General features: G+C 47.0%; 2 protein-coding genes across 7 annotated transcripts; one reads left to right on the top strand and one right to left on the bottom strand.

The window, feature by feature from the left end:
• Positions 1 to 3,381: 3,381 nt before the first annotated feature.
• On the top strand, positions 3,382 to 20,274 carry TMED6 (transmembrane p24 trafficking protein 6). 6 transcript variants are annotated; one of them, XM_042480643.1, is made up of 12 exons: positions 3,382 to 3,774; positions 4,284 to 4,367; positions 6,951 to 7,081; positions 7,444 to 7,530; positions 7,889 to 8,035; positions 8,346 to 8,719; positions 9,546 to 9,971; positions 11,170 to 11,252; positions 12,415 to 12,467; positions 18,431 to 18,557; positions 19,166 to 19,437; positions 19,823 to 20,274. In XM_042480643.1, exons 1-12 carry the CDS (start codon positions 3,429 to 3,431, stop codon positions 20,054 to 20,056), a joined length of 2,364 nt encoding a protein of 787 aa, XP_042336577.1. In that variant the 5' UTR covers positions 3,382 to 3,428; the 3' UTR covers positions 20,057 to 20,274. The 6 variants fall into 6 exon arrangements, with proteins under 6 accessions (XP_042336577.1, XP_042336578.1, XP_042336579.1 ...); XM_042480644.1 differs by having other exon boundaries at positions 3,386 to 3,774; positions 19,166 to 19,317; XM_042480646.1 differs by lacking the exon at positions 3,382 to 3,774 and adding an exon at positions 3,780 to 3,911.
• Positions 20,275 to 20,713: 439 nt separating this feature from the next.
• Positions 20,714 to 24,147, bottom strand: NIP7 (nucleolar pre-rRNA processing protein NIP7). Its single transcript, XM_042480658.1, has 5 exons — positions 23,999 to 24,147; positions 23,080 to 23,166; positions 21,871 to 22,009; positions 21,204 to 21,344; positions 20,714 to 21,101 (listed from the first exon to the last, which is right to left on the bottom strand). Exons 1-5 carry the CDS (start codon positions 24,052 to 24,054, stop codon positions 20,982 to 20,984), a joined length of 543 nt encoding a protein of 180 aa, XP_042336592.1. The 5' UTR covers positions 24,055 to 24,147; the 3' UTR covers positions 20,714 to 20,981.
• Positions 24,148 to 24,166: the final 19 nt, after the last annotated feature.

Genomic DNA, 24,166 nt, shown 5'->3' with positions numbered 1-24,166 from the left:
AGGTGGACATTGATCTCCTCCTCCTCCTCCTCTGTTCATCTGCTTTAGGAGGAGCCATGCCATAAGAGATGGAGTTGCTAATTGCTCACTGGGAAATCCTCCTCATCTCCTCATTGCAGTCTTCCTCTCTTGTCCAAAAACACGGGGCAGGTCTTCAACAGAGAAGTCTGCTATTTAAGAAGAACATCCTTTCCTCCCAGGAAAAGGGACAACAGAAATGTTCTTCCCACATCTGGGCATCTGACCACTTGAGAGCCAGCCAATTTAATTAATTCACACATACATGCATATATAAATATATAGCTCAATCTAGTCCCAAAGGTCCTCTGGGAAGGAAGAAACTTGCCCTGACTTGGGATACGTTTGTCCATTTGCTGAGGCCAAGAAGCGAGACATGGTTGTGTGCCTTCAAATCGTTTCTGACTCATGGCAACCCTAAGAGTTTTCTTGGCAAGACTTGCTCAGAGGAGGTTTGCTGTTGCTTTCCCTTAAGGCTGAGAGAGTGTTTTCTTTGGGGATGACCCAGGATTATCCAGGAACACTACTCCAGCCTTGCCGCTTGAAAGGAAGCGTGCCTGTGAGAGAGGCATCTTTAAAAGCTGGCTCACAGACCTTTGACCATCTAGCCCCAGCCCCAAATGGAGGACATACTCTGGAGCTCACCTCTGTGATGATACCAACTATGGCCAGCTGTAAGCGGCATCGAGGAAGTCCAAGGCCAGGCTTCAACAGCCTCACGGCTCTCCTCCGGATCATCCAGCCACCAGCCTAAGAAGGAAGATGGGCCCAGAGTTCGCCTCCTGTCCAAGACCAACCAGGACCAGCTTAGGTGAAGCGTGGCATTTTACTGGCTTTGTATTAAGTGTTTAATTTAATCTAAGGCGAGGAATTTGCTATTATCTTGCAATGTTTTTGGTGGTCTCCTGCCATTATTGTATTATTACTGTCCTACTATTTGTATTGAACAGTAGTTTTTCTGCTGGGGAAAGTTACTATTATGTAATGTTTTGGGAGTATATGGGACTATGGTCTCCTGCTGCTATTGTATTATTATTCTCTTAGTATCTGTATTGAACTGTATTTTTTGCTGCTAGGGGAAAGTTGATATTTCTTATTTAGATTAACTATGCTAGGGTATATTTTAATATGTTGATACTGTGGATTTTGTTCTTTGTATTTCTCTCTCTCTCTCTCTCTCTCTCTCTCTATATATATATATATATATATATTCTTTGCTTTAGACATTAGGTTTATGTTCTGTATTCTGGCTTATGTTTCCTGTACAATTATTTTTTGTATCTAATGTTCTTGTTGTAATCTGCTTTGATTCCATGGGGGGAATATTATTATTATTATTATTATTATTATTATTATTATTATCCGGTCACGCTTTCCACCAAAAGAGTTAGCCATCATAGCTTTAATCATTCCCTGGAATGGAAATCACGTATTTGGGGTTGTTAAATGGCTCTTGCCTGGCGTAACGCTTGCTGCATGTATTAAGAGAGAAAACCAACTCCCTTTCTTTTTAAAGCATGATGTTCCTCGTTCCAAATGGCCCTTATGGGTCCCTATGTAGCATTTCATACTTCTCCATTTGGCATGCCCTGGGCTATTATTTTTTCCTTTCTCTTTAATCCTTAGGATGTTTCCCCTCCCTTCCCGGCAGGGAGTTTTATTCAGGCCCAGGAGAGAAGGGAGGAATTCACTCCCATTTCCTTTGCTGAGGAGGGATGGGGGCAAATCTAAAAAGCCAATGGCAGGGGGAAGGAAGGAAGGAAGGGGTCCGTCTCAGATCCTATCCGTTGAGAATTCGGAAGTCAGGAGGTTGGTAGATAGACTTGGCTTTCCACGACTCCCACCCAAAGTCAGAGCAATTCTAATCAAAAAGCTAGCTTTATCTTTAACACAATGTCTGAAAGAGGAATGATGTAGTTCAGGGACAGGGAAGGACAAGATTGTGGACCAGGTCCATCCCTCTTGGGCCAATGTGGTCAGTTTACAAAAGCAATACAGGAAAACCACATCGCCTGCATTAGAGTGTCCCCAAAAGTACTTCACTTTATGTGTCCATTTGAGTTGGCCGTTGTTCTCTATCTGTGGCTGCATCTACACTGTGGAAATAATGCAGTTTGACGCTACTTTAAGTGCCCTGGTGCCATCCTACATAATCCTGGGATTTGTAGTTTTCTGAGGCACTGACACACTTTGTCAGAGAAGGTGAAAGACCTGGTAAAACTACAAATCCCAGGATTCCAGACCCTTCTTCCCCCACGAGACACAAGGGCCCATAGCACTTCTTTAACCAGCTTCAAAACGGAGCTGAAGACCCTCCTGTTCAGAGAAGCCTTCCCAGGCATTGCATAGTTGTCACTTGCTATTTGATGCTCTTTTGTTGAATCACTTCCTGTATTGCCTTGTATTTTATATCTATTACCCTACTAGAGAGGCCACCTTTCCCTTCTCCTTCGGTGTGAGGGCAGGGAACCATCCAATGAAAAAGACGGTATGTACAGCGCTGTGTAAATTTACAGCGCTTTATAAATAAAGGTTAATCATCATCATCATCATAATAATGAAGCCAAGGCACTGCATTATTCCAACTATATTATCATTCTCTAAAAGGTTACCCTGATATTTTGCATGTATAGCACAAACCCATTTACAATCTCTGGATCCCATCCAGGGAGAAAGGCAGCTACCAACCCAATTAATAAGAACAACAAGAAGAGTTTTGTTTTGCTCCGCTGGCCTTCCTCATTCCTGGAGAGAGAGGCTTCAGGGCTCAGGCCACAGAACCAGTTTTGGAAAGCGCTTCTGGGGCCCCAGGAGGGAAAGAGAGAGAAAGGGGGCTTTGCCATCTTTGGACAGCCGTCCATCCCATTCTCATGACGAGCTGCCTTTGGGGAGGATAAGGAGGCCTCTTCCCAAAGGCCTGGGAAACAGCTTTGTTGTTGTTGTCAGCCCTGCTTTGCGTGGCGCCTGACCCCTGGAGCCCCTGCGGGTGAGACAGGGCCCGGCTGCTCTCTCCTCCGCCCCAGATTCTCTCTCCTTCCCGCCATCTTTCCTAGCGCCATTGCCTTGTAATGCGGCCAAAGTGTGGTCCTCTTGGCTTCTTCCAGGGAGATCTCTCTTGGGCCCTCCATGGGATTCTCCAGCCGGGGTTGCTGACTTCCTTCATGGCAGCCCTGCAAAGCCAGGCCCTTGGCCTCTGGCCCATGGCCTTCCTCCTCTCGGCCTTCTCCCTTTCCTAGCACCGCTCTCTTCTCTTTTCCTGTGACCCAAACCTTCTCAGGCTCTGGCCAGACTCTCCATTTCGTCCTTCTGCGCTGAGGATGCAGCCATCACCATCATCTCAATCCCAGGATTCCAGACCATGGCGCCATAGGACTGAGAGCGGAGGCGGCCAGAGGCCATGCCTTCTCGCGATGTTCTTCAAGAGGAAGAAAACGGCGGCGGCGGTCGCTAGTCGCAGAGCTTCCAATTTCGACCCTCCGCGCGGCCTCATGGGAAACGTAGTCCTGGCGCCCCTCGCGGCGTCGACGCGGCGTCGTCACTTCCGGCCCCTTCCCCTTCCGGTGCGGATGGCGCGCGGCGGGCGTCCGAAGCCGTCAGCGGCGGGAGGCATGGCGGCGTCGGCGTCGGAGAGCCGGGGGAAGGCGCTGGAGGAGGCGGTCAACCGCTGGGCCGTGCTCTTCTACGCCCACCAGGCCGCGCAGGCCTTCCGGGCCGGACGCAGCGCCGACTTCCGGCAGCTCCGTGACGTCATCTACGGTGAGCGGCGGAAGCAGCAAAGCTCTGTATCAGCAGAGAATGGTCTCTGCAGCGTCGTTGGGGCTTCTGGGCCTTTGCTTTGCCCTCGGCTTGCAAATGGGTTACTAAGGATTGACTAAGAGGGTTGTCTGGTTGATGTATGTCACTAAAAGCAGGGCCTCTTCCTTTCCCTCGGTTTGCAAATGGGTTACTCCTCTTTATTAAGACGTGTGTATTTTTATAAGCCTATATATAGATGGTGGTACTACGCAGATACTTAGCCATATTGTTGTTGTTGTTGTTATTCCTAAACAGAATCAGGGGCTTTTCTTTTCTCTCTGTTTGCAAATCCTTTACTAAGTGATAATGACAATATTGATCTCTATCCCTCCGAAGGATCAAAGTGGCTCTTTCGTTAAACGTTTGCAGACCTTTAGTCATTTAATGGTTGTGTTGGACCTTCCTTTTCCTTCTTCCGGAGCGTGGCCCCGTATCCGGTGCCTGACTTGCCTCTCTTGCCTCTCCTGCAGCCCTCTTGGCCCGGCCCTTGGCGCTGGAGAAGCACGTCCTCCTTCAGCTGCGCATCGTCCAGCTTCTCTCCAGGATCGAAGAAGGTTGGTATTGAATTAGGAGCGAGTGAGTGGCGCTGCCAGGCCTTGCCAGCCTCTTCCCCAAGAAGCTCTTGTCCAAGGGCTCCTTCTACGAACGCAGCGGGCTGCACTCGCAACACAATCGCAACACAAACTCTTACCATCGTCAGCATGTAACTGCTCCTTGTGAAGGTGAAGGCTTTCAAGGCTGGCATCCATAGTTTGTTGTGGGATTTGGGGGCTGTGTGGCCATGCTCTAGAAGAGTTTATTCCTGACCTTTCACCATGGCTTTGGCATCTTCAGAGAATGCTGCCATGGAACAGAGTGGGATATATATATATATACACACACACACACACACACACACACACACACACACTATTGGTCGAGAGGAAGCAATTTGCATGCTAATCTGTGTATTCTTCTGTGGTTGAATGGCAAGGCCTTGGAGTGGGAGGCTATGCAAAGAGGATTAGTATCTGATCCCCAATTAGCAAACACTAATCCTCTTTGCATAGCCTCCCACCCTGAAGCCTTGCCATTCAACAACACAACAGTACACAGATTAACCTGAAAATCACTCCTTCCAACCCAGGCTCTGTGTGTGTGTATATATACGCCCACTCCTTCCATGCCAGCATTCTCTGGAGATGCCAGCCAGAGATACAGGTGAAACATCAGGATAAACTCTTCGAGAACATGGCCCCTACTAAACCCACAAAAAGCTACAACTGCCCTTTCTTCCGTTTGCAGAGAGCAGGTCAGAGGCGTTTACGAAACAGCGCATATGGCTTTCCTGAAAAGGGGTTTAAGGCATCTTTATTTGAATGGCTCCTGCTAAACAAAACAAAACAGACCATAAATATTTCAAACTCATTATTAGTTGTACATCATCCCTCCTTATCCACGGATTTTTATCCACAGATTCAAGCACCAGCAGATTATAGAATCATGAGGTTGGAAGAGACGCAAGGGCCCTGATCCAGTCCAACCCCCTCTTCTGCCATGCAGGAAATCCAAATCAAAGCTTCCCTGACAGATGGCCATCCAGCCTCTGTCAGGGATGCTTTGATTTGGATTTCTGCATGGCAGAAGAAGGGGGTTGGACGGATGACCCTAGTGGTCTCTTCCAACTCTACGATTCATGATTTTATGACTATTGAGAAAAAGGAGATCAGTTTTCATGTTTTGTGTTTTTATAACCGGTAAGCTTTTGAAAACTTAGAAATTGTGGACAAGTCTTTGTTCAGGCTGTTCCTGGGAGCCAGAGGCCTTACTACACCCAAAGCCATAGCATCGCTCTTGGGACAAAACAGTGGCACTATACTTCCTTTGATCTAACATACTTCATTGATGGCAGATTGAAACATTACACAAAAAAGTTGTAAAATCCAAAGGGCAAAGTTTGATTTTGCCATTTTATATAAGGGACACCGTTTTGCTTTGCCCATTATATTTAATGGGAGTTGAGCATCCATGGATTTTGTTATCCAAGGGGGTCCAAACCCCAGCAGATAACAAGGACCTACTGTACAGAATATATACATATATATATATATATATAAAGCACACACAAATAGGTTTAAATGTAATATTAAGAAATGTCAAGCCAAAAGGTGAATTCATAACTTGATAGTTGTTTGGATGATTATGTGTGTTTGTAGCTTTATTTTGTCCTCCCTTTTACAGGTCAGTGGAAAACATAGATACTGTCTCATATATATATATATATATATATATATATGTATGTATGTAATTTTATTTTACCCTCTTACAAGTCAATGGAAAATATAGGTACTTTCTCACCCTCCTAGTTTTCCATTGACTTGTAAAAGAGTTGTTCCTTTTACACCTAATTAGACACTAACTTTAAAATTAACCCAGAGGAACATCTACTGTGTTGTGTGACAATCCATTGGGCAAACCTGGCAGTTTCAAAGCTGCAATGTTCTTCAGAAAACTCTCACCTAGAAGCTGCCCAGTTTGCCTATTGAATTGTCCTGTAATACAGTGGAAGACCATATCTTTACCTCTCAGTGTTATGAATGCATTGCTCTCTTTTTTTGTAGGAGCAGGAACGTCCCACAGAAAACTTTTGCACCCACATCATTGGTGGAAACGCCTTAGCATTTGTTGAAATTTGTAGATGTTCCTTTTTGATTAATTTCAAATTTGGTGTTTAATTACGTAGGTGTTTACGTTTTCAAGATGTGATATTTTGATTGGGCAAATTGAGTTAAAGGTTGACCTGCAACAGAATGGATTTCTCATATGGTCCCCAACTGATAACAACCCCAAAGTGCAATAAGAAATGGGGGAAAGGGAAGTAGGTGAAGGACGATGGGGAAAGTAGAAGCAGGGAGTCCCACTCTCTGGCCATTCTGGAAACTGAACATAAAAGGCTTTGAAAGAGTTAGATGGACAGTTTTTTATCATTATATGTTATTTTTTCCAGGATACTGGCCTCTTCTTAACATGTTTTCTGGCTGCAGTTGAAGCAAAGATTGTGCCATATATGCAACGCAAAGTTCATTTATCTCTGTATGTGTCTGTATAGCAATTATATATATTTTGCAGGTAATACAAGTTCTATGTTTGCCTTGTAGATTGGACAATTGATTCAAAGAACGGGTTAACGCCTCTGGAGTGTGCTCTTGTTCTTCTGGAGAAGATGCGGAAAGAGTTGGATGTGGATGTGGACAAGTTCAAAGAAATAAATAAAAAAATTAAAGAAGCTGTAAGGGTTCACATTTCCTTTTCCATAGACACTTACACCTGACTCTAGTTAGTCAGCAAACAGGAAGATGGTTGTCGCTTCGGAGGCATTGTTTTGCTTTGGGGAAGGATGCCACTGAAGCTTTAACTCCTAGCCCAGAAATAGGTGCCTGGCAGGGGAGGGTATGGAGATTAGGGCTCAGGGGGAGAAGGCTTTCCTCTGACCATCCTAAAATGAGAGGCTGGGAATCCCCAAGGCTTCAGCTGGGGTTATTTATGTGGTCCTTGGAGCTGCATAGAATACAGTAGTGGGATATCTTATCTGATTTAGAAAATCTCCAGAAAGTCTTCCTTGCCAGCCATCCTTCTGTCTTTCTGCTCCAGGCAGTGATTGCTTGCTTGAAGAATAAAGAATATGAACAAGCCAGAAACATCTTGAAGAAACACATGTCAAAAGACCCCAGCGCCCAGGTGAGCTTTGAATTCGAGTTCATTCTGGGAGGAATGGAGGGAGGGAATGGGGTGTCGGCGGCATGAGTCATCATAGGTTCTTTTTCACTGGGCTGGAGGCAGATGGATGCATGGCTTCTCATCCTTCATTTTCCTATCCAGCATCCGTCAAATGACACTGTCCTGTCCTCTTTGCTCACTCAGAGAAACCTCTGTCCAGCCAGGAGTGTCTATTGGCACAGCTTGTGCTGTCAGCCACTTCTAGCATTTCTGCTGTTGCTTAGGTTGCTGGTATGGTTTGCTTTGTGTAAACTTTCCCAAACTCTGATTGTTGCCCCATACCCTTAAAAGTGCTCAAAACCATTTTTCTTTTGTCCAGAAAATGAGGTTGACATTTCAGAGCATCATCCGAGAGAGGAACTTCACTCACCCAGCTATCTGGAACTTCTCATACAAGTGTTTCCAGCAGACAGTCCTGATGTTTTTGGAAGACTACATGGATGATTCAGACCCCTTTCTTTTAATGGTAAGTGTTGGGTTTGTGCACTGCCTTCAGACATTGGGCCTTGAGCAAGATGCACTTGAATGTCACTTACTTTGTCACAGTAGCAACTCCTCTCTAGCCAGTATAGTCAAATAAGCCTGGTTGATGTTTGAGGCTTAAAAACAGGAGTCCTTCTGCAGCGCAGGAATGGCTGCTCTCCGTTCTGGCTGAGCAAGGTGCCTTCATGCACAGTTGCCCCAGGAGAGGAAAGGTCATGGTGCTGCGTCTAATTAGAAAAAGAGAATAAAGCAGATAAATGTTCTGTTTACTCTGTTTCTATCCTTTATGGAAGATGGCCCAAAAGAATTCAGCAGATAAGATGGAGCACCAGCTGAATCCTGTGGAAGGTGCTATTGAGGAGATGGAAGTTTCAGAGGCTCTGGAGGAAGTTCCTGGCAAGGGAGGAATGGAAGAGACCTCGAGGAAGGATGCGCTTGAGGGTGAGACCCAAGAACTGGCAGGAGAAGAGCCAGAGACTTTGGAAGAAAGCTCTCTGGCAGTTGCTGTCCAGAAGGAAGCAGCTTTGCATTGTGAAGGAGAGGTTGGTGAGAGCAGCACAGCTTCCAAAATGAACGGGGAAGCCTCCAGGACTGTTGCAGAGACTGCTGCAGAGTCCGCTATCCCTACGACTTCCAAGGATTTGGTCAAGCCCGGCGCCTGCGTCTGGTAAGTGATGTAAGCGCAGAGTGGAAACTTAAACTGAACAGTTTCTTTGTGAGGACCTAATTCTTCACTAATTTTCTTCTTCAGGGAAGGAAGTCGTAATTTTAGCCATTTCCTTCCTGCTAGAAAAGGGGCATAGAAAGCTGCACATTTTTCAAAGCCTTTTTGCAATTCAGGGCTTATTCTTGGCTAAATTCACTTTCTTTGCACAGAATACAGCATTTAATGTGCAGGAATATTATTTTGGGACAGCAAATGCTGTTTTCTGTGCAAAGCAGCCGTCTGCAAATTTTACGCAGATTAAGCCCCAGATCCTCACAGCCCAGTGTCCTTCTTCTGATCAGGGTTTCTTGGCACTTGAACAGCGTTGTGGGTTTTTTGCCATTTTCCAAATATTTTCAAATCCTTTTTCTGTTCCACTTCCTTTGTAGCAAATTAAAAGATAACTAAAAGAATAGTAATAGTGTCTCTGTTGTTAAGACTACGCTTTGAGTCACAGTGATGTTTTTCAAGAGCTGAGGCTTTGGGGGTGACTAAATGAATTTAGCTGCTAATGTGTCATTCCTGCCTTTCCTTTCTGCCTGAGGGAAGGGTTCTGTGAAACCCAGAAGCTGCCATTCTCTTATATGAGTAGAAATTACTTTACAAGACAGATGGTTTGCCTTGGCTGTTTGAGCTTATGCTTTCTGATGGCAGAAGAGGACTTTGTAGGGGGACAGTTTGTTAGAAAGGGGGAATGGAGACGGTGAGGCTCGCTGAGGTCCTTAGAGGGGCAATTCTAATCATCAAAGCTTGTGAAACAACCTGCTCTGGTCCCCTTGTTTCCTAGCCTTTCGCCTAAGAGACCAACTTCCTATGGACTTTCTGTTCTCAAAGCAGCTTTCGAGGTCCTCTCGGACTCCCCAGACCCCAGTGCTGCCTTTGAAAAACTCGATGAAATGGACTGGACTTGCCCCAAGCTGTCTCAGAGGTCTGAATCTCATAGAGCCAAGCGCCAGCGAGAGGAGGAGGAGGAAGAGGAAGAGGAAATAGTGGAGGAAGGGGACAGCAAGGATGTTACTTCTGGGTCCAAGTCCTTGCAGAAAGCTAAACACCCAATGACCATCGCCGAGTTGGTTTTGAGGCAGGAGAAGGACGGCGGTTGCAGGAAGCCAGCTGTCAAGGAAATTTTGTCTAGGCAGCTGGTGGTGCGGTTGGGTCTCCAGACAACAGAACCCCCAAAGTCCACCCCGGAGGTTCCTCAGAAGTCGCCCAGGTACCTTTTTCGGAATCTTTTTACTTTAGCTTCCTTAGGGATGTTAGCAGTTGTCATGGTTTTGGATTCTCCATCTGCTCAGGTCCCAGGTCAACCAGGTTCAAGGTCCTGGTCAGGTGACAGGTGCAGTACTATAATGGATCTGTGGCGACCCAGAGATGTTAAAAGGGGTGCCCCAGTGAAACCAGAAGGCAAAGAGCACTCACTACCCATCAAAGCTGTCCTCTGTTGCTACTGCTGGTCACCAGGGCCTTCACAGCGATTAAGACTGATGGGCTTCCTTCCAATCTTTAAATACCGTTCCTCTCATTCTGGAAAGTGTTGACACTTTTGCAGGGCAAGGAAGAGATCACCCCAAGAACAGCCTGTTCTCCAGTACATGAGCTGACATTGCAAAGTTTTGTTGCAACTGCTGGACAGTTGTTGTTGTTGTTGTTGTTGTTGTTGTTGTTGAAATGCTGTATGGCAAATATGATTGCAAGAGGCCTGTTTCACTAACAGTTGCCCATTTACTAGGCTATACGTCTGCTAAGCATATAAAACCTGTGTACATGGTGAACATGAATGCTCGGTGACTCCTTGACATTCTTCTGGGAATCTCGCCCGCTGAATTCTTAGCTGGTAGTTCCCAGTTCAGTCTCACCTTCCCAAGACATTTCCCGGCTGGACATAAGCTTCAGCCTTCTGTAAAATAGGGGTGTGTACTACTCGAGGTTCAGATCATGGAATGAAACCTTGATGTTTTGGGCACTCAGTTGCATTTTGCATTTTCCCTGCAGGAATATATAAAGTACCAAACTCTAGTTCTGAGAGGGAGATAAATAGCAATAGCAGGTACATTTCTGTACTGCTTATCAGTACACTTAAGCACTCCTTAAGCGGTTTACAAGGTGTAAGCTAATTGCCCCCAACAATCTGGGTACTCATTTTAGCAACCTCGCAAGGATGCAAGCCTGAGTCGAGCTTGAGCCCTTTTGCTGGTATTGAACTCGCATCCTATGGTTTGTGAGTGAGTGGCTGCAATACAGGCATTTAACCACTGTGCCACCAGGGCTCTTAATGGATGAATGGATGCATGCCACTCTCATCTGCCCCGTCCAGTCTCTAAAATGCCCAAGATGTGGTTTTTCTTGACTGCCCTGAGACACGTCAAGTTCTGTTTCCTTACCTGTGGTGTGCCTTTCTCTGCTACATTCAGGTCAGCCAAGGAGGACATCACCACTGATGGCCAGAATGAAGAAAAAGAGGTCTGGAGTGATGAAGATGAACTCTTTGACCAGAGTAAGTGAGGAACGTGTGAATGTACCCGCCAGAGGGGAGAGGGCAAGGTGAAGCCACACTTGAGGTCTTCAAGACCTCTTGAGGTTGCCCCTGCCTTTGGATAGGCCCAAGGAACAAGCCTGTGATATGGCCCCAAAGGTTTTCCTTGGGGGAGTAATGAGCATCACTGTTCCAGCTGCCAGTTGTGCCTCATAACCCGCTCCTTAGAAAGGTTGGTAGCTGGAGTAGGGAAAAGATGGAGGTTGTCCACCCTCCCCTCCTGGGTAAGGGGTCCTTCAGGGCAACTGCTGCATCGTCACAAAGGGAGGGTCCAGCTCTCCAGCTGCACAGAGAAAACAGCATGTGATAAAACTGCATCTCTGCCCTGTGAACCAGAAATAAAATGAGCAGTGGATTGTCCTGCTAGGCAGGTGACTAGGAGAGCTCAGGACTGGGAGGTTGTAGGGTGCTTGATAGCCTCTCTGCCCCATATTCCAAGCACTGGTGGCCACTGGGATGCTGGGACTGGGTCCAGCATTGGCAAAGGGAGACCTCCAGGCTCCCCTAGTATCATTCCAGCCAGCATCTGCCTTCTTCAAACTGGTACCCTCTGGGTGTGTTGGTTTGTAGATCCCATCATTCATCTTAGTTCCTCCTCCCTTTCTTGTTTCATTTATATTTAGGCACATACATGCTTAAAATCACAACTCTGAAACCACAAATAGCACACATCCAACAAAATACAAGCAAACACAAGAAAACTGCAGCAAAACCAGATAATAAATAACACTTGTTTTTGAGATCCTCCTTGCCTGGGAAGAGGGAATAGCTGCCTAAAATAGGAAGAACTGTAATTGGTGGGAAGTAGTGGGCTGCCCACAGAGTGAAATCAGGAGACTCTATAAAAGCTTGCTTAAGGTAAAAGGTGTGAAACTTGGCAACTCCCAGCTTGGCCACTGTAATTTCCCCTGGGGCTCCTAATGGACATGGCAGCAAGTGGCAGAACTTCCCAGCCATGAGTAGGAAGGTGGTAGGTGCAGCTGTGTTCAACCAAGTAGTTGCGTGCAGAGTTGCCACTGAAATGGTTGCCTTTCCCTTCCGAAAGGCAAAGTCCCATAACTGTAGCACTGCCAGCTCCCACCATCCACAGAAGGTGTGGTTGCTGATTGGATTTGTCTTTCAGGCTCGAAAGGGAGAAGCAGTAGCAACACCTCCATCGCTGGCTGTAAGAAAAAGGTAAGGAAGCCTACTCCCATTCTAGGTGGACAAACTGATGAGCAGAAGGCAGATCCCCTCTTTTAAAGGAGGGACAGTTGGCCAGCGCACTCCCCTCCCCGCTGCACTGAAATAGCCCTGCCGTCCACTGAGCTCTGGGACTGGCTCACCTAATGAACTGATAATTAATGGCACTGGGAACCTCCACTTAAACTCTGGCAACCAAGTTACCACCACCCTCTGAACCACTGCTGTCCCCACAGAGAGACCATGTGCATCTGACTTCTTCCTGTATATACTCAACTGTAAGTCGACCGCATGTATAAGTTGAGGGCAAGTTTTGGGGCCAAAATTACGGATTTTGCTATGACTCATGGATAAGTCAAGGGTAAAATATAGGGGCATTTAGCAAAGGATATAAAGGATGAAGCAGAGCAAAACAATGTCAAAGAACTAATAACATTTCAGCAGACACAGCTCTTTGTGTTCACTCTTAAGGCTGGATGGATGAGAGCGTAGAGGGGATCAGTGCATCCAAGACACATTATACTCTTCCCTTTCACCAAGGGATGTTTCCTTCTTTTTAATGAGAGTGCAGACATAGTACTTACATTGACCCCATGGATAAGCCGACTCAGGTTTTTTGGGCCAATTTTTGACCTAAATTTCTAGACTTAAACAATTCTTAATACATTTTCATTATTCCCAGAGCTACATGAATGCATATATAAAGAAAAATGTATTAAGCAGATGCTCAGTGTAGAGTCCCAGAAGGTTATGGTTACAGGATTTTGAGGTGGTTACTCTTATTAATTCCACTCATCATCATCATTATTATTATTATTACGTTTATTTGTATAACGCTATAGGCTTTCCATAGTGCTTTACAACTGAGAGAAAACAGCAATCCAAAATAGAAACAGAAGCCTGCCTACAGTGCATAATCTAAAACCACAAACAAGATTAAATATTACTATAACAAAGTTAAAACAATACTATAAAAGTGTAAATTAATACAAATAATATGTCATGAACGATACAGTCATAAAATCTAAATCCTAGTTGAACCTTTTTGATTTGCCTAACTGACCCTCAGTACAGACTCTTTCCCTTCGCTGCTGTTTCCTCTCTCACTGACTCAGGTTACTTCCGATCTCTGACTGAGTCATCTCTCACAATTATCCCCACCAACCTTTTAAAAATCCCATTTGGACATCTCACCAAATCCCTGTTTGGGCCTTCCTTATTTCTCCCGAGTATCTCTCTCCTTTTCCCTGTAGATGTGGACTTCAGAGGAGTCTCAGTGGATCAAGGCGGGCGTAAAGAAATTTGGAGAAGGGAACTGGAAGACCATTTTCCGCATGTACCCTTTCAAGGAGCGAACACCGGTGATGATCAAGGACCGCTGGCGGACCATGAAGAAGCTTGGGATCCAGTGAACTTAGTGGGGTTGGGGGGCAGGGGGGCATTGCGTATGCACTTCTAATATTCAGCTGCCAAAACACAGACCAGAGGACCTTCCCTGGAGATTGCATTGGGCCCACGCCACATGCTGGGGCTGGCAATGGGACCCTTGTTCAGCCAGCGTCGCAGGAAGACTCTTTTCGTGTTCCTCAGAAGATCATAGTTGAGAAGTGTCTACAGGTCAGAACGGACACTCGGTTCTCCCAGGAGGGACAGACGGGTCACTAGTTGTTCTGCGTTTCCAGACAGACAGCGTAGCTGTTTTACTTGTTACTTTTCATAGGCATTTGGCCAAAGTTGGTGTTAGAACAGAGGAGTGATGGGAGGACAGTTCCTCTGAAAGATTGTGAGCAAAAAGGTTCCTTATTGTCTTTAAGGCACAAGAGAGTTGAGATGTTTCCTCTTGATTTCTTTAAAGACTGCTGTGGCTTCCATTGGGGAATTTTCTCTACCGTTAGGAGCAGAGGCAGAAAAACCCAGTCGAATCCCTTCTTTTTAGGGCCAAACAAAAGAGAGACTGGTGCTAACATTTTGCGTGTATTTTGAAAAATAAAGCAGTTTTGTATCAGTTGATCTGCTTGAGTTCCCTGCCTGGGCTTTCGTTTCTTGGGTGCAGTTTTGGGGTCTTCAAGGCCGAGTGATTTTGCTTGTGTAGGTCTCATTACTGTTCTGAATATATTTCCACAGAGGTTTTAATTTGAAAGCCCTGGCTTGTATTCACTGGAAACAGGGTGCGAATGAATATTGTGGCAAGACAATAGCTTTCTCCTAGTAAAAAGTGCATAACTATTTATTTAGTCCTGAACCTGGGGAACCTGGCACCTGGGAATCAGGTGAGCAGTGGATGCCACTAAGTTCTCACACGTCATCAAGGTACTGGAGAGCCTGGCAAATTGTCCTGGGTTGGTGTGCTTTCTCGTCTGTGCCTTTCTCTTGCAGCCTGTGCCGCCTGCCCTGTTGCAGCTTTGCCCCGGGACGCTTTCTGTTTGCCTTCCTTTCACCAGCGCTGGCATGTGTGAACATCTGCACGGTGAATCTCTTGGCCCAGCCATGTTTGTCTTCATTGCCCGGTTTGGAACATCTGCCTTTTTGAAAGACTGGAGGAAAGTGGCAAGCTTCTGCGGGAATGCCTGAAGCAAAGCACCCTTCTCACCTTAACCCTTAAAGGTTTACTTTGCTGTAGGAACAGTTGGAGAGCCCGCGTGATGTGGTTGACTACAGTTCCAGAGACCTGGGTTCAAATCCCCATTCTGCCATGGAAACCAGCTGGGTGACTTTGGGCAAGTCGCATCTCACAGCCTCAGAGGAAGGCAAAGGCAAACCTGAACAAATCCTGCCAAGAAAACCCTGTGACAGGTTTGCCTTGGAGTGCCCTACATCAGAAGTGACTTGAAGGTACACAACAACCAGAAGGAACCATTTCACCTCCAAGGACAAAATGGGTTGTCTCTGTGCTTTGGCTGTTGCTACCAGTCCTGACTCTTCCTTTTTAAGTGTGCGCCTTGTGCCGAATCTCACAGGCCACTCGCTCTTATCACAGTTGCTGGGAAAATCTCTTCCTGGAATACATGATGTGTCCTTCAGCACCAGCTGCTACGTCAGCCAAGTACAGGTCATGCTGGGGGAACCTTTTGAGAACAAGGAGGAACAAATAAATGGAGCAGGAGTGGGTGGCAAAGAAAGCAGCCACTCAAGCAGAACTTTGGTAAAGGAAAGCTTTCTCTTTCAAAAAACCAGCTGCCCAGACTGGAAAGAGAAATGTCTTGCAAGGTTGGCAGCTTTTGCAAAGATGGACATGATGCAGAGTGAAACCCTTGATCGGAAAAGAGCTTAACGTGCTCAAATAATGTCTTTCCCCCCAATCAAGGATAAAGTGGAGGCTTACAGGCAGTTATGGGTGAGCTCCCAGGATCCCACCTGTTGCACAGCTTCTGTTTTTTAGGCTCTTTGCACTTTTTCTTGCTTGAACTCTGTGACATGTTTTGTTGCCTTTAGTTTAGATCTGAGTTCAGTTTCCCACTGAGCTGAGCAGCTTGTTGGATGGCCTGGGGCAAGTCTCCCTACCTCACAGGGTTGTTGAGATGACGAATGGGACGTGGGCCATGTATTCCAACTTGAGCTCTGTAGAGGAAGGCAGAGACAGAAGTAGCGATATAAATTAAAGTTTTGGACTTTGTGATTGACAACAGGCTGTTTCAGCCCTTCAAGAACCTTGCAGGAGCTGGAGCAAAGTAAATGAAGGATCACTGCAGTTTCTTGAAAAAAGGCAGAGTTTCCTAGCAGTGTTGTCACTGGATACCAGCTCCCATCATCCTTGCCCAGAGGTGATCTGGAAGACCATGCATTCCCTCATCCTGGAAAGGGCACTCAAAGTTTCCTTGAGGAACTAGACGTGATCCAGCCAAGAGCAAACACAAGGCACTGCGAGTGGCTGAGTTAATGGTTAACCCCGCCTGCCTGCCTCTCTTCCCAGCCGCGCAGGGCTCCTCAAGCCAAGGCACGCTGCTCCAGCTGGCTTCTCCCAGCACCATGCTCCCCTTGCTCCCCGTGGCTGCGCTTCTGGGCTTGCTGGGGGCGCTGGGACTTGCCCAGGCCCGCAAATCCGAGCCCCAGCGCATCTCCAGCGACCAGCCTCTCTTTCGTGGAACGGAACGGTACAACTTCGCCATCATAGTCCCTGCGGGAGACATTGAGTGCTTCTGGCAGTTTGCGCACCAGAGCGGCCAGTTCTACTTTGGCTACGAGGTGGGTGCGCACGTTTGCATGTGTTTGTGCATGCAGCAGGTGGTAGAAGTAGCTGCCTTGCTGTTGTTGTGCGCTTTCTAATTGTTTCCAACTTACGGCAACCCTGTCCCTGGGTTTCCTTGGCACGATTTGTTCAGAGAAGGTTTGCCATTGCCATCCTTAAGAGGCTGAGAGATTGTGATTTGCCCAAGTGGCCTTTCATGGCCGAGCCGGGATTCGAACCCTGGTGTCCCAGTGTCCTAATGCAGCATTGAAATCCCTACACCACTCATTCTAGGGCAGAGTAAACCTTCCTGCTATCAACCCTTTCTCTACTAAATGTAGGAGCGCTGCCTTTTCCCAGGGCCCTTTCTCCTTATCCATTCCTAAATCAATTTGCTGCCTCGCTCTGCGCATGGGACCCTAGAGATCCCCCTTCCCTTTAACTACCCCCAGGGCTCCTAGGATTTGCAGTTTAAGGAGGGTCCCTTGGGTTTCTCAACTGGAGAGAGATCTCATGGAGCGTGAAAGGGTCCCGTTGCCTCCTTCCCTTGAAGAGAAGGGCACAGAATCTGGTAGCACTTGTAAGACTTTAATATTTATTACAGCACGCATGTTCATGGATTGCAGGCAACTTTATGAGACACTTGCAGTGAAAGAGGTGGGAATGCTTCAGCCCTCCATGTGTTAAAGGACTACAACTCCCCACATTCCTTACCAAAGGCTGTATTGCCTAGTAGGCTGTTGAGGATGTTTGCCTTTCAATGGCGTCAAGAATATTGGTTACCAAACTTTGGTCCTCAAGGTGTTTTGGACTTCAGCTGCCAGAAGCTCCAGCCAACTTGGCCAACAGTCAGGAATTATGGGACCTGAACTCCAAAACATCTGGAGGAATGAAAGATTGGAACCATTGGTCTAGAGAGATGTATGTTTCCCTCCCTGTGAACCATTGTCAAGCCCTTTAAGCCAGATGTGGGAATTGTACAACTATTCAGGTGCTCTTATACCTTGGTTCCCAGTATCCTCTGCCATGGCTAAGGCTGCTGGAACATGCAGTCCAAGAACAACTGGAAGGTTACATGATTCTCACCCACCAGTCTAGATTCTTAGAAGCGTAGGGATATATACAGTAAACATGGCGTATCCTGGAGAAAGTATATTAAGAGCACTGAGCAAGAACAAAAATGGCAATAAGTGAGTCCAAGTGAGATGATTTTCTTGCCCATTAGTCTTGTCCAGTTTTATCTACTAAACCCCATTTTACCTGCCCACATTACCTGATGATAGTTATGCCTTTTCCTTGGGCTTCTCTATGTTCAGAGATAATTACTATGGTTTAACCAAATTTCCCATCTGGACAATGGGATTAAATAACCTAAGAGTGGCACAACAATTAGAGATACACATAGTACTTTGATGTATTTCCAGCACATCCAGAGATCTAGGAAAATGGTCAACTGCTATGAGATTTTCCTCAGTGGTTGACTTGGTTCTAAAAACAAATGTTATTGGAGGGATTATTATTTTTTTGCCCAGAAAAGTGTACGTTTTGGAGGGCAAAGGAAAAGTGTCTCCTGCCATTTGTCTAAAAAGCTTACTGCCCTGTGAGAGCTCCTTTTGCACAGAGTAGTAGTGTCTTTATCTCTGGAGTGAAGCAAAATGGTTTCTGCAAGCCTGACTGTGGCCTACTGCCTTGGACTGCATGGCCTGCAACATCAAACTCTCATTTTGTTTCTGTGGTTGGAAACGCTAACACTACAGAAATCCATGCCGCCTTCCCCATGTTTTGCCTTCAGGTGCAGAGGAACACAGGGCTTGGCCAAGAGAGACACATCCAGGCCACTGCATATGACCCCAACGGCTTCCGTGTTGGGAACTCGCAAGATATCCGGGGACTGATCCACTTCTCAACCAAGGAAACAGGTGCACTGACCCTCGCCCTGGGATCCTTTTTCTCCTTCCTGAGTGGGCTCTAGGATCCCTGTCTTGGGGGCAGGTCAAGGCAAAAACAAACCCCCGCTTGGGAATAAGCAGTTACAGGTGTGGATGCGTCTTCATAACAGACCTAAGGAAGCCATGCTTCAAAAGTAAGGCCACTAGTTGAGGAATAAAGGCACAAGCTGAAGGGAAAAGAAATGACCCCAGACAGCAGACATAACTTTAAAGTGAGTAAAATAGTTAGATTTCCCGTTCCTTGGCTCAGCCATTCATCGGAATGGGGGCTGCAATCAAGAAACCAGAAAGAGATGAGGACTTGGAAGGGCAGTTAGGAAGGAACTAGACAAGACCCTCAAGTGTAAGGATAGATATCATTAAAGACCAAAGTGGGAATCATCCAGGACATCGTGTTTTTGATATCTGTGTGAAAGGTGGACAGTGAAGGAAACTGATCGGGAGAAAGTCAACTCATTTCAAATGTGGTGCTGGCCCTGGAATTGGCTAAGAGACAAATAAATGGGTCCTAGAATAAATCAAGATTGCTAGAAACCCAGATGGCTAAAGCCAGGTACCATTCTGATGCTTTCTTGCAGGATTCTACCAGCTCTGCCTGAGCAACGTGCACAACCACTTTGGGTCTGTGCGGGTTTACCTTAACTTTGGAATCTACTACGAGGGCTTTGACCTACAAAGTACATCAGAACTTGAGAAGAAGCAGCTCAACGACACACTGGCAGCCATTGATGTAAGCACTGCTAAATATCCAAGAAGGTTCTGGCAATGCCAGCAGCTGGGTGGGAAATCATCGGCATGTGGGCAGAAAGAAACATGGGCCAGAAGGAAACTCGGGTCACACCTGATGCAGGTAAGAAAGGGTTCTGAAAGTGGTCAGGAAGAGAGACGTGGAGGAAAATGCTCACTGCTGGGCATCTCTGGTCATAAGGGTAGGCAGCTGGTATTCTCTCCCAAGGAAGGGTAAACCTTCAGTCCAGTGGTGGATGGGGCCAAGGATTCCCACAAAGCTCTTAATTGCCATTAGCTAAGCCTGGAGAAAGCCACCATGGGGGAATTGTCAGGGGTAAAGCTGGGAAACTGCCCAATGATGGTGCTGGGCGGAAAGAGATGCAAGCCTAGGAAGGCGAGAGGTGGGTCCTGGGCCAGAGGCTCATCATCTCTGTCCTCTGGAAGAGAACCATAGAGGCACATGCCACCATCTGGGACTGAAGGGTTTCTTCCTCCCTTCCCGACAGGAGAGCACCCGCAAGCTGATGAAGGACCTCTTCCACATGTGGCGATACAGCGCCATTTCTCGGATGAAAAGCACGTCGGACATCTTACTCCTTCAGTCCAACTACAACTATGTGAACTGGTGGTCGGCGGCCCAGAGCGTGGCCATCATCCTCTCGGGGGTCCTCCAGCTCTACTTCCTCAAGCGTCTCTTCAAAACGCAGCCCACCACAGCCACCAACAAGCCACGATGCTAAAGTCTCACGCCAGGGTTAAGGCCAGCCAAAAGCCCAATCTCACAGGCAGCAAAAGGAACAGGGAACCCTGAAAAGCAAGGGGCGCGTTAAAGGCAGCATCCCTCCACCTGCTGGCTTGGCCTCTTTCATTTGCCTTTCAGGGTCCAAAGTGGACAAATCTAAGCACCGCCACAGAAAGGGACTGAATGGGTGATTCAAAATAAAGCTGGCCTAGTCAAGGTAAAGCAGCACTCCATTTGTTGAAACTCTTCCTAACGCAACCACAACACATAGGATACCTTACAACGACTGAGTGGCAAATTCCAGGCCCAGTTAATAGGCTTGTGCTCCACATGGGCACCACACCACACTCTTTATCTTTGGGGCTAAATTTAGCTCTCCGGGCTTCTCCCACTGACTACCTCCCATATGATCCCAATGCTTGATAGTTCCCTAGGTTTTGCATAGGCCTTCTTCTTCCCTTCTAAAAGGTAGGAATGAGCCTTCTGAGGCTTAGCTAGTGGCAGTAACAACTTCTATGCTAAAACACCTTGCTAAGAGGGAAGAGAAGCTCTAACTGCTTCTTCGTTGTGGCAACGCTCTGGTTCCCTAAACAGCTGAGGAATATGGAAGCGGCTGCATGCACCCAGAACACCACAAAGGAGACAATCAAAGGCATAGAATCTGACAGCTTTACTGGGACAGAGTTAAAATTTCTCAGAGGTCATAGGCCTGTGGTTACATCCCAAAGTTTCCTAGTTCACCCACAGCAAGCACAGTTGCAGTCACTGTGGTTGATCCATTCCAAAACAGGCAGCTTTGCTGGCTATTTCTCCATTGCTCACAGCCAGTCCATCCAGTCCATATAGAAAAGGTGACAGAAAGTCCAAAATAGGTTATTCTTTCATGCAGCAAGAAGTCTTTGGGGTCCTCTGCTCCTCTTTGTTTAAGTCAGCGTCTCTTCGTGCCTTATGTACTCCCCGATATCCGCTTGGTGAAACACTACAATTGCCATGGGGTCCATTTTCCGGCACTCTTGGGTTGACTTGGCCGCCACCCCAAAGCCCTGGGGAAAGTCCAAGGGAGCAAGAGTAAGACCTTTGTTTACGGAGTGCCCTCAGAAGCCCCCTGCAGCCCACCTTCCTCCTGGCCTCTCAATGCCACTCACCAGAGGGACGTCAGCCATGGAATAGACCACCACTCCTTGGTACTGGGCTGTGCTCTCTGTGATGCGCCCCAGGCCAGATTTCAGGATGTGGTTTCCATAAAGGAAGGATTGTTCCGCGCCAGGCTTCACCCACACTTTGTACTGCATGAGAGAGAGAAAAGCAACAAACAATGCAACAAACTCTGTCTGCGGGAATGAGTTCCTTGCTCATGTGAAGATGTACGGTTAGATAGCTGTGTTGGTCGTTAAAATAAAATCCACCATGTGGCGATACTTTCATCATCACTGAAAGTATCACAAGATGGATTTGGTGTTAGTTTGCTCTTATAAAATTTAATCCAAGGCTATCTACATTTCTCTCTTCATTGGCACACATGTTCACTTCTAAAGAAGTAGCAAACCACCCAGCAATGAAAAGTGCAGCGCTCTTTTGGCATTCTTGTTAATCTCCTCATATTAGAATCGTGGAGATGGAAGAAACCGCAAGAGCCATCCAGCCCAAACCCCGAAAGTCTTCATTCAAAGCCCCTGATGTCAAGCAAACACATCCATGGAGAACTGGACAAAACACTTTCCCCTCACATCCACAAAGCAGAATACAATGGTCTAGGTGAGGGGAATGAGGAGAAAAGGGTGAAATGGAACTTAATCCTTGTGCTGCCTTTACCTTGGCATAAGGGGCAAGATAATCCAGGGCAGTTATGTGGAGACGAAACTTCTGGGTCTTGGTAAACTTTCCAAAGCAGGTGCCCAAGGAAACTAGGCTCTCGCGGGGGATGTTTGTAGCAAGCTTCAAGATCCTCTCACTAAAAGAAATGGGGGGAAAAGAGACAGCCTTTACTGCAACTTCAGGAACAGATTTGAAGTGTAGTTTTCCTGAAGCACCTGAATAGTCTTAAATCTATACCCTAAGAGTCAGGAGAAACTGCTAAGTGGGCAATGCTTGTCGCGGCCATTTTGCCTTTTTGGACAAGGGATAACAGTATTAGGAGGACAGATAAACCAGAACTTCCCAGGATAATTATAATACAGACATGACCAGAAATACGCAAATCGGGGTGACAAGGCAGAGAAGAAACCTTAATATAAATCTGGGGGGGGGGGGGCTGGTGAACATCCTCAACTGCTCCTGCAAAAAACAAAGCCTTTATTTTGGCCACATAGATTCTAATGTATGTACAGTATGTATATGTATATAAAGATTCTCATCCAGCCAAAACAAAAAGATTAGGTGAGATGTGGCAATCAATCTATTCAGCTCTTGTCTGAAGTATAACATCTGGACCCAAATCCTACTTGTACAAGTCCAGCCCTATGAGAAGCCTTTGTTGCTTTCCAATCGGGAGCAAGGCCTGTATTCTTCTCACAGTACTTCATTATTGGGTCCCATGCCTCTTCTGCTCCCTTTAATTTACATTTTCTCGGTCTCTCTGTTAAAATATCTAGAGTTTTCACCTCAAGTCCTTTCCATAACCATTCCTCTATTTTAGGCACGTCTTCCTTTCTCCATTCTCTGGCCATAACTATTCTTGCAGCTGAAGCCACATAGAGCAAAATCTTTTCCTCTTCCTTCCCTAACTTCCTTGTCGCGCCATTGATCTTATTGGTCTTGTGAAGCAGATGTATTTTGGGAAGACAGCTGTAGCGTATCTCTAACATTTCACATACAAGTCCAAAATGTTTGTATTTCAGACATTTCCCTTCATGTATATCCTGGCCTTTCTTATGGGGAAGAACCCTGCGCTCCTTCGGAATCCTTGGGTTCGTATTTCTTTGTGGCACCAGAGCGCTCTCTCAAAGTGGAGGCTGAACAGGATTCCATAGCATTGAGCCACGGCAGGTAATAAAGCGGCGCCAGGCGCCCCCTGGGCCCCACCTGAGATAATAGACACGGTCCTTGTGGAGGCGGAAGCAGTAGGCCCCGTCCGGCCGGTCGATCAGGAGCTGGATGTTCTCCCCGATGCTGCGGAAAGAGAGGCAGAGGAGAGGGACTGTTTGCAAAGGAGGGAGACTGGCCAAGCCCAAGCCTTTTCCACCCCTTCCTGCCCAAAAGGCCCCAAAGGAGACCCAGAACAAGGGTCCCTTCTTGCCCCTCCCCGAAATGGGCCATGCGTCCCAATGGGCAGAGGCCCCTTTCCCAGACAGAGGCCTTTGGGGCCATTGCTTGCTGCCTCTGGGAAGCAAAGCTGGCAATAGCCCCAAAGGATGGAAAAGCTCCTCCTGCATCCACCCAAAGGGAGGATGCCTTCCAGGGATGGAGTTCCTTGGCTTCGCTTTAATGCCGCCTTTCTCCCCAGAGGGACCCAGGCAGCGGATGGCAGAGAAAGCCTCCCATAGAATCCAAGCAATTAAGGCGCCTATGTATGAAATAATCACATATATGACGAAACATGATATAAAAGCACATTATGGAAGCAGCTCCGTGGGCCTTTCCTGCTGCGTCTGCCCCAGATGGACCCACTTTAACTGCCAGGGTTGGATGCTGTGGAATCCTGGGATCTGTAGTTTGTTCCTGGCAGAGAAAGGCGACACATCTCACGGAACTACAGTTCCCAGCGTTCCGTAAGGCTGATCTGGTGTCGAACTGCATGAACTCTGCAACGCAGATGCCTGCTGAGTGGCAGAGGCTGATGCCACAGTACAAAGTCAATTCCTGAGTTGATTCCCGGCACCAGAGCCTTCTCAGTGGCACGAACAGCTCACGAAACTACAGATCCCAGGATGCCACAGCACTGGACCTGCTGAAGCGGCGCCAGACTGCATTGACTCCAATGTATGGATGCAGACAAGCTTACTATCTAGCCAGCTTCTCGAAGAGCGCGCGGGTCTCCTCCTCGGTCAGCGGCCGCATCGCTCCGGCGGAAGTGGAAGAAGGAGTAAAGCGTGACCGGAAGCGGAAGCCGGCCGCTCTGGGCAGAGAGAGAGAGGCGTCTATGGCACGATAGAGTGCTGCGTCCGCTCGG

Source organism: Sceloporus undulatus, chromosome 8 (assembly GCF_019175285.1).
Source record: "Sceloporus undulatus isolate JIND9_A2432 ecotype Alabama chromosome 8, SceUnd_v1.1, whole genome shotgun sequence".
Lineage (NCBI taxonomy): Eukaryota > Metazoa > Chordata > Lepidosauria > Squamata > Phrynosomatidae > Sceloporus > Sceloporus undulatus.
Note: the sequence above shows the minus strand (reverse complement) of the source record. Positions and strands in the feature narration are given on the sequence as shown.